Source organism: Hylaeus anthracinus, unplaced genomic scaffold (assembly GCF_026225885.1).
Source record: "Hylaeus anthracinus isolate JK02 unplaced genomic scaffold, UHH_iyHylAnth1.0_haploid 11994, whole genome shotgun sequence".
Taxonomy (NCBI): domain Eukaryota; kingdom Metazoa; phylum Arthropoda; class Insecta; order Hymenoptera; family Colletidae; genus Hylaeus; species Hylaeus anthracinus.
The window spans coordinates 14,915,813-14,932,525 of record NW_026534341.1 but is presented as its reverse complement, the minus strand read 5'-3'; the positions used below and the strand labels follow the sequence as shown (position 1 = coordinate 14,932,525).

The following is a 16,713-nucleotide window of genomic DNA, read 5'->3' as shown; positions in this document are numbered from 1 at the left end:
ATATTTGGAATTCTTTTTTAATGTTCGCGATACATGAAACAAAAGCTTGCTTGTGCTGATCGACTTTCTAGCGGTTCTTTTTAACCGACTTCGAAAAAAGGAGGAAGTAACCTCTTGCATCTTGTAGAGCATGCCTCCCAGTTGGTCCCGTTATCAAGACATTTTGTGATTTGTAATTTTTTACCCAATTTTTTTTGCAAAAAAACCGAAAAATGTTTTCACGTATGTTCGGCCTGAGAAATATCGATTGAAACATCTGGGTTACGTAAAATAAAAGACAGCCACCTACTGATTCACGAAGGAACACGCGGTTGAACAGTTAGCTGAACGCGAACGACATAAATAGTAGTCCACGCGGTGAAACTCGGGGTACAGCTTCTCTGAAACAACTAAACCGATTTTGACAAGACTTTCATTGTTAATAACTGATGATTTTATGATGTTCCCATTTGGAAAAATTTATGAATTTCTTAATGTTTAATAATAATGTTTAATAACAATTTCTACTGAAAAATTCCTATTCTTTGGTGTAACTCGGCAAGGAATAACCGATCGAGATGGAACCTTGCACATTTAAGGAAAGCTGATTTCATGATGTTCGAATTTGCAAAAAATTAATGACTTTTAAACATTTATAACTATTGTTATTGCAAAATTCCTATTCTTTGATGTAACTGGTCAAGGAATTAACCGATCAAGATGGAATCTTTCTTTTCAATGGCTGATAATTCCATGATGTTCGAATTTGCAAAAACGTATGAACATTTTATTAAATGTTTATAACTATTGTTATTACAAAATTCCTATTCTTTTATGTATCTCGACAAGGAATTTACCGATCGCGATGAATTCTTTCACATTAGTAACAGATGTTTTCGTGATGTTCCCGTTTGCAAAAGTTTATGGACACTTTTATTGTTTAATACCATTGTTGCTTCAAAATTTATATTCTCTGGTGTAGCTCAGCAAGGAATTTACCTATCGCAATGAATCTTTTCGCATTGAGTTGCACGCGTATTCCTGAATGATCCCATTTCCAACAATATACATATTGTCCATAACTATTGTTATTGCATGAAGCATATTGGTTACAGATTGGCCCTAAAATGGTGAAGTAAATAAATTTTTGGTGAAGTAATTTAATTTAAATATATAACCTACTCCGAAAAACATTAAAATTGCACTAAAAAGTATGAAATAATTTCTATTTGAATGCAAAACTCTTTTCAATGCAACCTTTTCAGAGGCGGCGCAACATTCAAAATTTTTAATTTCGGTTTGAATTAGTTTTTGGTGATGGTGGCAATATTGAATGCTGTTAACGTACACATGAATACTGTCTACGTGGAAGTACTGTCTGGACGGTTTGATGTATTTGTTTTGGCGAAGGACGGGGCCAATATTGCATACAGTTAATGTATATACGATTGAATAGTGTTAATGTATATGATGTCTAAAGCAGACATAATAATAGCAATAATTAAAGACTCAATTTTTAGTTCCTATGTAGGTAATTTTTAATTTTGCGCTGCCTCTGAAAAGGCTGCATTGTATTTAATATGCTGTATTTAATAATTTAATCAAATTCATCAAGAGCTGGTGAGTAATAATACAGTTCAAATAGAAATTACTTCATACTTTTAAGTGCAGTTTTAATGTTTTTCGAAGTCGGTTATATTTTTTTCCAAAAATTAATTTCTAGGTAGATGCTAATGGAAATTTCTTTTAACGTATATTATTTGAATGTAAATTTTAATGCATATTGTTTATAATACAAATCTTGATGTACATTATATTAACGCATATTTTAATATATATTGTTTTAATGTCACTGTTTAGAATTACTTATTTTAAAACTAGTCTAGTTGATGTTACGTCAAGAGCGTACAATATTGATAACAATTTATTCGATAACTTGAACTATTTCTGGAACACTGGAAATTTATTCATTTATTGAAACATGCTAATGTAGATTAAATTTAATATATATACTATTTTAATGCAAATTTTAATGTATATTTTTTTAATGTTACTGTTTAGTGTCGGGGTTACACCGAGTGTACATTGTTGACAGTAATTATTACTACTATTACACATTGTTTGTTTGTCAACATTTGAAAATCTAAATAATGAAGTATTCCCTAGTCCTTAACAATCAAATATTCCCCATGAATTTTATACACTAATACCTATTATTCCATTCGTAATAAAATAATATTATTAATAATGACACGTCAAGAATGAATACTGCTGGTTATTCCTGGTAATTCCCCAGAGAACAGCGCAACGTGTTGCGCACACCAGTTACGTGCAATTAAAAATTCACGACGTAAGCGGACGATTGATAACGCAACCGCCACAAGGACGAAGTTCTATGACTTGCAGAACTCTAGGAAATACGCAGCCAACAATCTACATACGTCCGTAGTCGCGAATCGGTCGCCGATAACGCAGTTAGTATACACCGAGCAACGTAAAACCCCTTTCGACTCGCGGTGCGCGAATCGGTAAACAAGTCGAACCGTTTACGTTCAACGACACGACGAAAGCAGCAGACTGGCAAAACACACAACGTCGCTGGAAAATCCTGTCTATCAATTGCGAATCGACCGTTGATAATACACGTGGCGTGGTTCGCGCACGAGAAGTCGAGGGTAGCCGTTTCCCATCAAATTGCGAAGTCGAGCACGGAGTATCACCACACTTTATAGTTCATTTAATTTCTGTACTATTGTTTTTTTATCAAATTTGTATTACCGAAGCAATGCTTTCATGAGTGAAATCGATTTAGTAGAATTAATCAAGGAAGGATTAGATAAAAATGAATATTTGGATATAGGTACGAGTTAAATCGAAAAATGAGGGTATGAGGATTTGCACTCGGGACCCATAGATTATGAGTCGAGTACTTTCTTTACTGAACCATCGGCTCACACTATCAGTCGTGTTTTTATTTGACTCATTATACTATAGATGACGTTGGTTATTTCTTTACATGGATAAAGCGTAAGTGTTCTGTACCTTCCCTTCCCTTCCCTTCTCTAATAAGGAATATTTGATTGATACAAGGACTATAGAATATTTCATTATTTAGTTGTTTAAGTATAGAAAAATAAACAGCGTGTATAATAACAGGCAATGTATGAATAAATTTTTAGAGCCCTAGACAAAATTTACGTTATTCCATAAATTATTATCAATAATGTGCACTCTTGGTGTAACATCCACACTTGAAATACTACTTTCAAAATAAATTCAGAATAGGTCAAAACGACCATGCTCTGTAAACTTATTGCGAGACGAATTCCTCGATTAGCGAAGCTACTCGAGTCTAGTATCGTTTTGTCTGAAATGCCTAGTTTCCGTTGAATTATTAACTTGTTGCCTTATAACGCTGCGTTATTTTAGTGACTCGGATTACGATCCAAGTGTGACGAACACGAGTCGTATTCGCAACTCATAGCAATGTACCAATTTTGCTGTCGTCGACATTCAACGTTTGCAACGGTTGAACGTACACAACGAGTATATACATTAATGGATTTCGTCATAATCTTTTGCTTTACGACTTACGGAATGTTAAATAATTCTAGGAATAATAATCAGAGGATAGGACATTTTTCCACAAACGAGATAAGATGACAGAATTAAGGCAATCAACTCTTAAGAAGATACAGTGGGTGTAGAAAGTATTCGTACACCGATCAATTTCCCAAAAAACTGTGTAAAATTGTAATTTATTAACTTATATTTTATAAACAATGTCATTCTACATGTTCTAGGAAATCTCTAGAATAGATAGATTACAACAAAAATAGCTATTTATGTAAGTTGCGAAATTAACAAGAAAAAAAACAATTAAGCGATAGAAATGTTGAAGCAATAAGTATTCGCACAACTGTTTAAAAGTACTTTACTGGAAATTTGATGTTTTCTAATTCTTACGGAGCAATAAACAAATGTGTTTACGTTACAAACTCTGCTGTAAATGGTTCGTCATAAGAATCGTACAAATACTTATTGCTTCTATACTTTTACCCACTTTTCGCAATTTTTTATTAATTTCACAAATTATATTAACTAGTAAATGTTGTTTGAACTATATCTATCTTAGAAACTTCCGAGAATATGTAAAATATCATAGATTATAAAAAAAGAAGTTAAGAAACTACAATTTCACACAAAACTATGTTGGCAAATTGATAGATGTACGAATACATTCTATACCCACTGTATATGTATAGTAGAACAAGTACCTTTTGAAACCGAATTGGTGGCAATCGATAGTTTCGATAATTGCGATTCTCAATTTAGTGGAATAATACTCTTGTTGCGTAATCGCTAGGGCTTAGCCAATTTGACCCCTAATCGAGAAAACAGATTAAGTACGTCTTATTTTATCTAACCGAATATGCGATTAGGTTTGCTATAAAATTTTGATCAGAACGATTCGCGATTAGGTTTGCTATAAAATTTTGATCAGAACGATTCGCGATTATAATTTCTATATATTTGTATTCTACTATCTTTTTATTATTCATAAATCCATCTCTTTATCTATAAAGATGCATTTGTCTAATAACAATATACAGACTAAACGAAAACTGGGAGCGCCAGGATTCGAACTTGAGTTCTCCAGATTCATAGTCAACGCTTTTCCCCACGGGACTATTCCGCATCCTACTAGTCGTTGTTCTTACTGAACTTCTTATTACTGACAATGGGTATGAGGGGGGGGGGGCACGATACTACATCATCTAATTGAATAAATAACTGAATTTAGATGATTACTTGAATTTTATAAAAAAAATTATTCTGATGACTTATTACAAGGCTAAGGATTTTAAAGATGAGAGTTCAACACAATTCACGAATGATTCAACACACGAATCGTCTCGTGGCGAGCACATCGAAGACTATACTTCGTTATTAACGCGTTTTATCGATTCCACGTGGACGTACCGCGGGTTTCTACGTTGCTTCAGGTGAGATGCAGCGCATATCTTCCGACTGGTTGTCCATGTATGCCACGGTGCTACGATTCAAGGCCGTTATTGACAATCTATGACCTACTATTATTTTCAAACGTGATGGAGACATTTACGCGAAAAAAGAAAAACGAACGCAAGTTCACCGTTAAAGGATTTTCCAAGAGGAGCTTCAGGATTTTGTTTTTTTAGCAACACCTGGAAGCATAGTCGACATATTAATGTAAATTAAATAAATATAAATATGTTACATAAATATAATATATAAATTAGATATATTTTATACCATTCGTGTTTTATCAAAAAATAAAATCACGAAGCCTCTTTATAATTATATTTCCCCTCTTGAGAAATCCTTTATAATTCTTCGATCACGATTTTCAAAATATCATTTTGCAAGCAATGACTGGGATCAAACGTTTCTCCGAGGAACTTGATCGTACAACGTATACCATAGTGCGATTATAAGGCTTATCTCGCTTTTATCGAACAAGGAGCTTAAGGTTTCGTTACTGTCGTTTTATGAGATCGACGGTATTTTATTTATTTATACTCATTCGTCTTTATATTTAAACTGTATTACTCTTAAACGTGATAATGTTTAGTTTATCTCCTGAAGGCAACCAGCGAACGATCAACAAATTCCAAAAAATAAATAAAATTATGCTCCGCTTACCAATGTCATTCTACATTACCAAGAAATCTATATTGATTCAATGTTATTTCCGTAGCTATTGTTAACCAACAGGCTACCTTTGAAATAACATTGTTTGAAATATGAAATAAATTTGTAAGGTCAGGTATTTCTGTAACAATATACGTTCCTCAAATTTCCAATACTTTTGGGTTCATTTAATGATACCAAAGCCCAAAAAGTGTATTTCCAGAATTTTTGTTTGTTCACCCAGTACTTAATACTTTGTATGCGATAAACAAAAATAAAACCGAAACAAAAAATATTAATTTATTCACACGCTCCAATTGGCACTACATAAACAAAGATGTACCGTATACTTTCTAATGTAGTAGGGTATACTCAATTTTAACAAATTGTATCCGATATTAGTCTGTAAATAACGTATGAACCTATTTCACGGTTATTTAATTTTTTATCTACAATTACGCAATCATATTTGATAAAATACCAACAGAAACAACAATTTTGTGTAATCAAAATAGTCTGAAAATACTCTGGGAAAGTGTCTAACGTACGCCACCAAAAATATTGAGTTGATTCATAAATAACTTTCATTGCATTTACAATTTTTAATTTTCCTGTTAAGTAAGAGCAAGTGACCAATGATGGTGATTACATAATTGATTAAGCTTCGTTACGTAGTAATGTATTTAGATATAAATTTTAAGTTATAAAACGGAAGTTATTTGTGAACCAACCCAATATTTCTAAATTTTTCAATAAATCAAATTAAAAATGTAGTTATAACCGAATTCGATGGTACTATATGTGCATAGAAGGTGCTTCTTTCTGATGCTCCAAGACCTCCCTTCTAACGTCATAATTGTATTATAACAGAAATATTCACGGTTCCGACTGATGTAATAAAATTCTATAGAACATCGAGGAAGATGATTCAAAGTATTTCGCTGATGCGGGCCATTAAGGAAACTTCGAACACGTGTACCAGACGACTGGCAGTGGAATCGAGAGTGGTAGGGATAAACAACATGCGTCGTGTATAAACCAATGCTAGCGCGTAGTTCGATAAAGTCACTTTTACTGCGCTACTCGACTCCGTCAGGCGGATAGATCCATGATATATGTATATGTATGTATAGGAAACTCGACTAACCGAAGTCGGCTACAAACGACTATTTCGTAGCTCGTGTGGCTTCTTCGCGCACCGAGAAGAGGTACAAACGCGTAATTCCTGCGTTAGACAAGTCTCGTAAAGTTACATTTGTTGTACAGATAGCAGAATAACGTATCGCGTGACGTTTAATTAAATATGTACACACAACGGAAACGGTGTTCTGCTTCTGATACGTTACAATGGTAAATAAGCATTCCATCAGTATCTTAATACATTCAGTATCCCCCGAATCCAAAAATATCCAGTCAACTTTTACACACTGACTACGTTAAAAACAATGGGTAAGACGAACTTTAAATAAACACTGGTTTCCTGTACTTTGAACGGTTTGGTATATGAGATCTGCAATAAAACTGTTTCCTTGTAGGCCAAATAAGCCAACGGATGCATTAAATATACTGCACGTACAAGCCAAGGACACAGAAAAGTGACAACGATGCTGTGTTTACTTACCGTTGAGACCATACTTCTCCTGGTTCCTCTTGACCTGATCAACGGACAATCCTTTCTCTGGATCAACGTTAAAATAATTTAACACCTCGTCCACGGTTTTGCAATGGCCGTCCTCCATGGTTGCTTCTGTATTAGTATGTCACTAATTTTATTTGTTTAATGGTTGTCCACGTTCATTCACACTGTAGTTTCTGTAATACAGACATACCTGTCGATTAGAACTTAATTAAGTGAAAATTGTGAAGGTTTATTCGCGCTACACCAAACAGGTATTAGTAATATAAACCGGAAGTATAAATGCCAAGAGTAGTAATAAAAAGTACAAAGATTCACAATCGAAACAAGTCCTACGAATTAATTAGAAACTATTTCTAATTAGAAAAGAACAAAATTCTTACTCAAATAAGAAGTTGTAATGATGAATTAGGGATAAGGAACTATGTAAAGTTACTTGTTGTATTAATCTTATAATTTGAATTACAGAATAAATTTAAAACAAACAAGAATTTAACTGTTCAATCAAATAAACGTCAAAAATAAACCATTGTATGTGTTGGTTTTATTCATTATCTATTGTCCATACAAAATTTGACCTATCTCTGTTTTTAACCAAACATTTTAAGACCATGGAAAAAAGAGTTCTTTGATGCCTTGCTTTTGAAATAAGATTATTAAATATAAGAATGAATTCGTGCCTAAGACAACATGTTTCAATCCATTCCTATTGACTCATCCTTGACTACAAACTCACTCAGTTTCTCTACAAGACTCTATGTTAGAAAACAAAATATCTCTTACATTAATATCTCCATTTAGCAAATTTTTTTTTTTAAATGAATTGGCATCATGTCCTGATAACCACTCTTAAAATACAAAATAAAACAGGTCTATTTACATATTCATACATACACACACCATGCATACAAAACTTTGTAACCGTTTTTTTCAGTTTTAAACCTAAACCACCTCAAAACATACAGAAACGTTGAAAAATCAGAGGTGTCACATCTTCACCAATAGCACACATCCCCCCTGTTCCATGCAATAACAGCCGGGAAAGTAACAGTGGAAAAGTAGGTCTAGTTAAAGAGCACGAGATGAATAGCACCGCATGCACGACACTCCACGTAAATCGCGTCGTGGAAACCGCATCAGGTTGAAACCGTCGTCCAACTGCGTAAAATTGCAACATCGACTCGATTTTCCCGGTTTCGATCAGTGCACGATAAATTCGACGATCGAACGTAACTCACCAGAAAAACGGTTACGGTAGCGTTCAGTTGACGACGTGTCACAGAGAAATTACGTTACGGCTGCCGAATATTTAGGTTAGCTACGGGTTCCTAAGATTCACTCGAGCACTCAAAAAAAAAATGTAACGAAGGTGAAAACGAACTCGGGCACGAACAAACTTGCCCGGACGCCGAGAATAATTGTCCTGCGACCGGAACACGACGTATCACGATACGCGGGCACAGAAATTCGAGACGCACGTCATTTTCTTCACGGATATATTTCCCCTAAATGCTAAGCAAACCTCCTCTTCCGTGAGACTGACACAGCGAACGGCGAATCATTGCGCACGTGCGCCACCTCGCGGAATGCGCCATTAACAAGTTGCTAGCGCAGTGTTGCCACACCGCGCCGTCTGCTATCGTGTCAAAAACGTAAATATATAAGGCTAAATTGTCGAACATTGTAAACGAACTGTCGTCGTTTGTGTACGATCGTTCTCGTTCAGGAATCAAGGAATTCCCGTGACAGACGCTCGGACATTTTTATCGCGTGTTTCTCGAAACGGGAGTTACAAGCAGCGCGCCACTCGACAAGGGAATGCGTGCGATTTGAGCGAAGAGAGCATGTGGAGCGACGCCATTGGCTGAACAGCGTGCGCGAAGTATGACGCGCTCTGGCTATTTTCAGTCTTCTGCTAGTCTATTTCCTTGGCGCGTATTTTAAGACGTTCAAAGGACATTACTATATTGTCGATTATGTAACTGTTGCTCGTATGATTTATTACGCTTGGAAATGAATTCCGTGCTTCTCTAAGGTAAACTTATCGTTCAATTTTAAAGAACAGCCGTACAATTTTTCATTTTCTCTCGATCTTCTCTTTATCTCTGTGATTCATTACTATGTTAATACTTTAATGTAAGAAAATGGCAGGTAATAATTCTGTTTAAGTTTGTAAGAACAGAGAATTAATTTTTACACCTAGTAGACTGTATATTTCATTACTATGAAGGTCTGATACTTTAATGTAACAAAATAGCGGGAAAATAATTCTGTTTAAATTGAAGTTATAGATAATTAAATGTACAAAGGCAGAAAATTAATTTTTACAACTAATAATTTCCTTTTTCTAATCTAGCTATACTTTACTCCGTAACGAGTAGTTATAAAGTTGTGAATTCTAATTTCTTTGTAATAAAGAGGAGGTTTAGCGTATACTATAAGCAAAAATGGTTAAAATTTGTGTTCAAATAATAAATTACGAATGAAACTAACATATAGGAATTTTTTCGCGATGTTTAATTCTTTATTTTTATTATTATAAAACATTTCACTTTCTTATTTCAATTCGAAGTTTTATTGAATGAGTAGTTTATCTCTTTCGGGAGATTGATATGATTGCTTGTTAAGTATAACTTTTAATTTAAACGACTTTGATATGTGTAATTATTATGTATATTGTAATTATTACCACCACACGCAAATTAAATGTATTTGTTCTTTGGAGCAACAATTTTTGCTTTTAATCGAGTATGTAAATGTTTGTTTAGTTGTTTAATAGACAATGTCTGGAGGTTATGTGAAAATTTCAAATTGATTATGTAACGTAGGAATGCTTGAGTTGAGTGTACTCATGTTTAGTTTATGCGAAAGTTATACTAACGAGATTATAAAATATACTCGAAATAAATTGTTAGTTTCTATTGCTGGTAATTTTTTAATAATGGTTACACATTAGTTAATAGTAATATAAATGGTAGTATAATATTAATGGGTACATTACTTCTATTAAGAAAATTTAGAAGGTTATGTTCTTCGGTAACAAACAAAATTGTGTTAATATTAAATTCAAAATTTAAGATATCGTATGCATTAAAATCATTTTTGACCACACAGAAACTGTGTTTAAGTTATTAATATTATGCTATTAATATTAATGTTATTTTAATAAATACATTAGTGACTTGCAACAAAACATTTATTTATTTATTACTGATAAACAAGCTTCTTTCACCATTTATATTTTCCACAGGTTGTTTAATCTACCATTTTGCTTATTATTAAGTGAAGTGGCTAATACATTTGCAATTTAATTACGTTATTAAATATGCTAACGTCGAACAGTATGGTAACGAATAACACGTGTAATTGAAACTGCGTTCATAATTGTTTTATTACTCCCTGCGCGTCAATTCAAACTTAATCACACAACTATTAACTTGTAAACCACTTAAAAACGTCCAGCTGTACGAATGGTCGAACTTGTGTAACACGAAAATTACTTAGTGCTTTTAGCATAAATTTGAATAAATGCTCAGGAAAACTATTATTAATTGATACTTATGATCCACCGTTTATCGACACATGTGAATATGTTAGTAAACACACTCACAAGAACTTCAAATTAAAAAAAAAATCAATAAGGGATATTATGATAATAGGTTCGCGATTTGATAATAATAAATAATATTTTTAGAAGAAAATTTCATTCTAGATCTAGAGGATCTAGTTTTAAATGCGTTAAAATTTGTTTTAAGAAAATTGTTTAATATCTATCCTAATACCGACAAAATATTATTTTTACACAAGGAAGAGTTCTGTTTAAATATATTCACAAAAATAAGTAGTATTTTTAGAAGGAAATTTCATTCCAGATTTAGAGGATATAGCTTCAAACGTGATGTTTATCGTTTGCACAATTCACCCAAAGAAATGATATAATATTAATTTTAGCACCGAAAATACTATTTAAATATATTAACAATAACAAGTAACATTTTTAATATAAAGTGTCACTCCAGATGTAGTGAGTGTAGTCCAGTTTTATTTTAGGATTCTCAGCTTTATTCAACAAAATTATGCAATATTGATCGTAGTATCAGAAAATATTATTTATTACACAATAAAAAATTCTATTCAAATATGCTAACGATTTCTAAAACATTAGACTAAATACTAAAGTATTGTTCGCCTCACAGATGAATAGAAACACTACATACAATTTATCTTCTACATAAACAATTACTCTCCCTACAAATCCCTATTCACTAAATTTAATCTTGTTTGCAATTCAGACTGCAATTTATACCGAACAAACACCAGATTAAAAGCAGCTACTAGTTGCTCCAAAGTTTCCTGTAACAATTTTCGCCGGCATCCAGGCCTCAAGCACACACGAAACTCGTCGCGAGTCGATCGAAAATCTCACTGCCAGTCGATCGTAGCACGTCCAAGGTCGTCACGCGCCGAACCTCGATTTCGAATCAAGTTCGAAGGTCGCGTCTAGGAGAAACGTCCAAGCCAAGGTTAAGTACTAAACTTAAGCGTCGGTGGAAGAGCACTCTAATCAAGGATCAATCGGGGTTATGGCCACCAGAATCTGTCACAAGCGACATACAGTGTACAAAAATAAAAAAAGAAAGTAAAGAAAACTCGCCACGCGATACAAGTTCAATGGTTTCCCGGATGATCCGCCTCTGACCCGCATGAGTTCGACGAACAAGGATCTCACGCGTCGAAACAGCTCTGAAGGAATGATACCTGAGCGAGCTTCGCGTTCCATCGGGACCTCCCCCTCCCCCCCCCCCCCCCCCAAAAAAAAAGATTCCCCTTCCTCCTTTCTCTAGCCGAAGATGGGCACAATTCCATTCGACGTCGCTGAACGACAATCGAGACAAATTTTGAGAGTGAACGTGTCTCATTCGATCATTGAGATTATACATTTTATTCAATTAATTAGAGATACTAGATTGTTCATTTTTGTAGAATTTTGTATCAGATAGTGATTTCAAAAATATGAGTCATAGTTTGGGTTCTTAGATACTTGGAATTTATTTGGTATTAATTGTAGCATAAATGTAAGATTGCTCATTGTTTTAATACTTGACCATTGAATAAGCTGGTAAAGATAGACGTCATAATTTACGTTTCGTTATATTCAATAATGACTGTGTTCTCCGTGGAGGCTTTACTCTTCAAACAATAGCAAACATGAAGTGTTTATGTAAATAATAGAAAAAGAATTAGCATTCAATATTAATTGCGCCTATATTTGTGGCTTAACAATTAAAAAATTATCAATATTAATTGAGTTCTTTTTGGAGGTTTTACTCTACAAACGATATCAAACACGAATTACTTATATAAACAGTATAAAAAATGGATTTCACTCAATATCAATTGTGCCCCCACTGGTGGTTATAAACCATATCAAACATGATATATTTATACAAAAAATAAAAAAAAAAATCGAGCTTTCAACATTAGTTACGTTTTCCTCAGAAACTTCACTCTACAAACCATATCAAACACAAAATATTTACACAAACAATAAAAAAAGAACCAAGCCTTTCTCCTAATTTTTCCCCTTTAATTCAACATTGTCCATCCTACTCATACTTCATACAAATACGTCCTCAATCACTAATCAAACCACTCCAGACAATCCACAATCAACAACATTCTAGTCCTGCATATATAGCAAATGCCCAATGGCCAAGTAAACGAATCCTTGTTTGTGTCTTATTCCGCAATTCGAAATTTGTATTTAGAAGTTTGCCCATCTCCGGATCGAGCCCGTTCCAAACAAGTTATGAAAAACTCGCGCCAACTAACCCTTTATCGACGCTAGTGCGAGCTGTCCTGTTGTACCGAGGAAAATGTCCAAACGATCATATCAAGGTGTCGATTGGGGTAAACTTTCAACGAAGCGCGGGCTAGAAGAGTAAGACGACTGTGGCCAAATAGGCGGTCGGTCGCACGGGACTGGTGGAAGCACTTGGGGAACCGGTCCGAAACCTGTCCGGACAACCAGCTCGCTCGAACGCCCGGGAAGCGACTAGCAGGCCAAAACGCGCGTGCCCTAGCGGACGATTTTAGCACGTCTCTGACGACGACTTCCTAATTATTTTGGCAGAGATGGCCAGGAGGCACTCCGATTCCTCTCCCTCCCTCTCTCACTCGCCTATAGCCCAGTTCAGCTGTCCTTCTCGCTCCACTGTCTCATCCTTATACACCAGTTTTTCCCGAACTCGCCTATCTAGATGCCTACTTTAAAAAAAATAATAACACCGCCTCGGGCCTCGTCGATTCCTCATTTTTTCTCAATCTGTTTACTTAGTGTCAGAGGGCTATGCGAGCCTAGGTAAATATTATTCTTTGTTTAAAAGAAGAGAAAAGAAGAAGAACGAGTATCGCGGAGTGTTCTTGCAAAAATGGACGCGACTAGTGTCTGGTATTTTGATTTCGTTGAAAAGCTCTGTCGGAGGGCGATGGTAATGGACATGTAATGGATAAGTGTTTTGTGTTCTTGGGATTTTAATTAACTCTAGAATTATGCACGATTTTTTGGGAACTTCTTCGGGGCTAAAATTTAAGTTTTTTGCTACTTTCTTATATAATGAATTGTATTTTGAGCAGCTTCTATATATCAGGAGGACCCAGGGATCCAAATCATAGGTACTTCTAGTTACTACCAAGTTGATCATAGTTTCATTTCAGGCCACGTACCTCAAGAGGTTTTTTTAATTCAAATTTATTAATTTCCTCGAGAACGCCATCAAACAATATTATATATATTTCATTTTCACGTAGGTTTTTAACCACTTTCTTATGTAATGCTGAATTATATTTTGGCCAGGTTCTATATATCACAATCTAAACCTAGAGATCCGAAACTTTGATACTTCTAGTTTCTTCCAGTGACTAAATAGATTACAAATTTCCTCCAAGCTACACGCTCGACCTCAACACGATTTCCTCGATTAAAACTTGTTAATTTCCTCGAGAACAATATTTTATGGCTCCGATTAGCGAGAAACACACACATTATGCTCAAAAATAACGCTGGCATGCACGCAATCGCTGGGCATGAGTCATTTAAAGTAAAAGGAGCGAATACGTTAGTGCAAAAATATTGTTAGGTAACCGACGGGCGGTGATATAATATTCGAATCGTAGCGTGGTGGCGGAACGGTTTCTATTTGAAGATGAGATGCAACATGGTGGACGGGCTATAAAGATAGGAAATGTAGTACGTTTGTTGGCAAACAAGTAGAGGTCGTGTTTATATGTAACGTGAGCCTCGCATCGACACGTCCGATGAAGCAATACGCTATGTTAGTCTGGCTGCTACTTGGGGCTAAAAACTACCGATACCGAGCAACAAAACTTTTAATACGCGTGTAACAATACAACCCGTCGGCAATGTAGAATTTACCGACAGAAATAACTTTGGATACTTGGATACTGCAAGAACAACAAGTTACTATATTTATCTCCCCCGTGGAAGAATCCTCTCCAGAAACAAAGTTACCATTCCCAGCCTAACCATCGATTAAGATCTAATTCGTGTTCCATGGTATTGGGTGTAAAAATTAATTCTAAGGTAAACTTACGATTTAATTACAAAGAAAAACCATTCGAAGTAATAAAAAAAAGTCGAAGTGATCTGTATGTATTTATGAGTTGATACTGTAACGTTAGAAATTTAATGTTTAGAGTTGAGAGCTAAAAGCTAGAGTCTAGAACATTCAAAGAGTCTATTTTGTTGGCATTTTCTTAAAATGCAGATCTTTTGATGCTAATGGATTCCGTTGAATTCGACTCAAGTCTCAACCTGATGGTTATTGCAATGGATTTTATTACTCATGAAATTCTGCTTATCGTTATTCTTTAGTTATTACTATTGTCAAGCATACTTGTATAAGAAAAATTTCTTGGCTACCGAAATTGTAATTGTCCATCATTGTAATTAAGACCAGGTTGAGAACTTAGAGGGTTGACAATTCGACATTACAAAATGACGAGTGAATATTTTTACTTGAACTAACGCAATGCACAGAATTAATTTCTACGCCTAATGCGCGTGATCGAAACTCTAAAAGTTATTATCGAAGGACACTCGGATTCGTAATCGAGGAGATCGAGAGAATCTATCCTCTATTGATACTTGGCCTGTCCACCATAGTCAGCAAAGTGACATTGGCCACGAAACCCGATCAACACACGCAGGATCACGAAACGAGCTCGAAGAACGTTATCAGTCGTCTCATAGGACCTCTTTCCCTCACGCCATCGTTAAAAATCCACACTAGGTTCCACAGTGCGGCTAGTCCCTTTTAGCTTTTCTCGGTCGCACAACACTTTGCTCTCGGTGTCCCATGTGTAATTGTCACCGCCGCTCTCCGTCCTTCCAGGCGGTTCCCACACTTGTTTCGGCGTGTACCAAATCACAAAACACTAACTCTCGAACGGTGTCACCCCAGTTGCTGACTTACCAATGCTTCTTTTTCACCAGGCCCGTTTAATTTTTTTTCATCTATTTCGTGTCGACTTTAAACGACGAACCCCGGCACCGTAGGTCCCGGCCTCTCGCACTGATCAGCGCACGTATTTACGTATACTCGTATACGTTTTGTTGTGTAAAAAAAAAACGGAACAAACGTAATTCGATTTTCGTCACACTGTGATATTGCTGGAGACTCCGAATTCGGCTACTCCTCCCTGAACATCGCTCGAGACGCGGTTGGCATGAACTATTTACTCTTTACATGAAGGGTCAGGGCGGAAAACAAACAAACAAACATTCAAAGGGCAACGCCTGCGCTGCTGAACGAAACGAAGCAACGAATCGTCGCCGAAATTCCTTTAAATAGTCCGTAGGCGTCGCTACCTGGCGGCGAGACACCGAACGAGGGAAAACTCTGGCCGGAAGCCAGTGGTCCCGGCGACGGCGGCACAGCCTCCCCGTGACTGTCGTCGCACTTTTTTCAATTTAACCTTCGAATTTCGTCGAGATGACGCTCGTCGGTAGATTCCAAACGCCGCGGAGGAATATATGGCCGCGCTTTCCTACACCGTTTCGCGACCGGGAAGCTGCTTGCGACCGTTATCCAGGTGGACTTCCGGAACCAGCATGTTGCCATTGTAAACGTCGCGTTGGGTGAACCGAAACTTCTTTCGCACAGGAAATTACATTTTTAGATTAGTTTGAACCTCCTTGTAGTGATTTGTAATAATATTTCGAGAGGATGGTATTTTAGAGATGAAAAAAGTTTAATTTAAATGATGAATGGAGTGAACTATTTTATTTTGGAATTCATAGTAGAAGTTTTATATGGAGAGCAGGGAATAAATGGTTAGTTCTTTTTTTGTGACATGCTACTATTGTAGGAACTGATTATACAACTGATATACAAACAAATTTG

General features: G+C 35.6%; 1 protein-coding gene and 1 long non-coding RNA gene across 8 annotated transcripts in view; one reads left to right on the top strand and one right to left on the bottom strand.

Annotated features, from left to right (window-relative positions):
* Positions 1–16,081, bottom strand: part of LOC128888534 (calcium-transporting ATPase sarcoplasmic/endoplasmic reticulum type) — an 87,263-nt gene extending 71,182 nt beyond the window's left edge. Inside the window, exons 1-2 of one of the 4 annotated variants that reach the window (XM_054145485.1) lie at positions 15,784–16,081; positions 7,274–7,464 (exon numbers count right to left, since the gene is read on the bottom strand). In XM_054145485.1, coding sequence (XP_054001460.1) covers positions 7,274–7,391 — 118 coding nt within the window. In that variant the 5' untranslated portion in view covers positions 7,392–7,464; positions 15,784–16,081. Of the gene's footprint in view, positions 1–7,273; positions 7,465–8,526; positions 8,802–13,120; positions 13,334–15,783 lie in introns of those variants that run through there. The other 3 variants (XM_054145489.1, XM_054145487.1, XM_054145488.1) reach the window with 3 other exon arrangements.
* LOC128888669 (uncharacterized) lies at positions 1,511–7,329 on the top strand. 4 transcript variants are annotated; one of them, XR_008460299.1, is made up of 4 exons: positions 1,511–2,710; positions 2,840–4,421; positions 4,461–7,101; positions 7,188–7,329. It is a non-coding gene; the product is annotated as an uncharacterized LOC128888669 (long non-coding RNA). The 4 variants fall into 4 exon arrangements; XR_008460298.1 differs by having other exon boundaries at positions 1,511–3,680; positions 4,248–4,421; XR_008460297.1 differs by having other exon boundaries at positions 1,511–4,421.
* Positions 16,082–16,713: the final 632 nt, after the last annotated feature.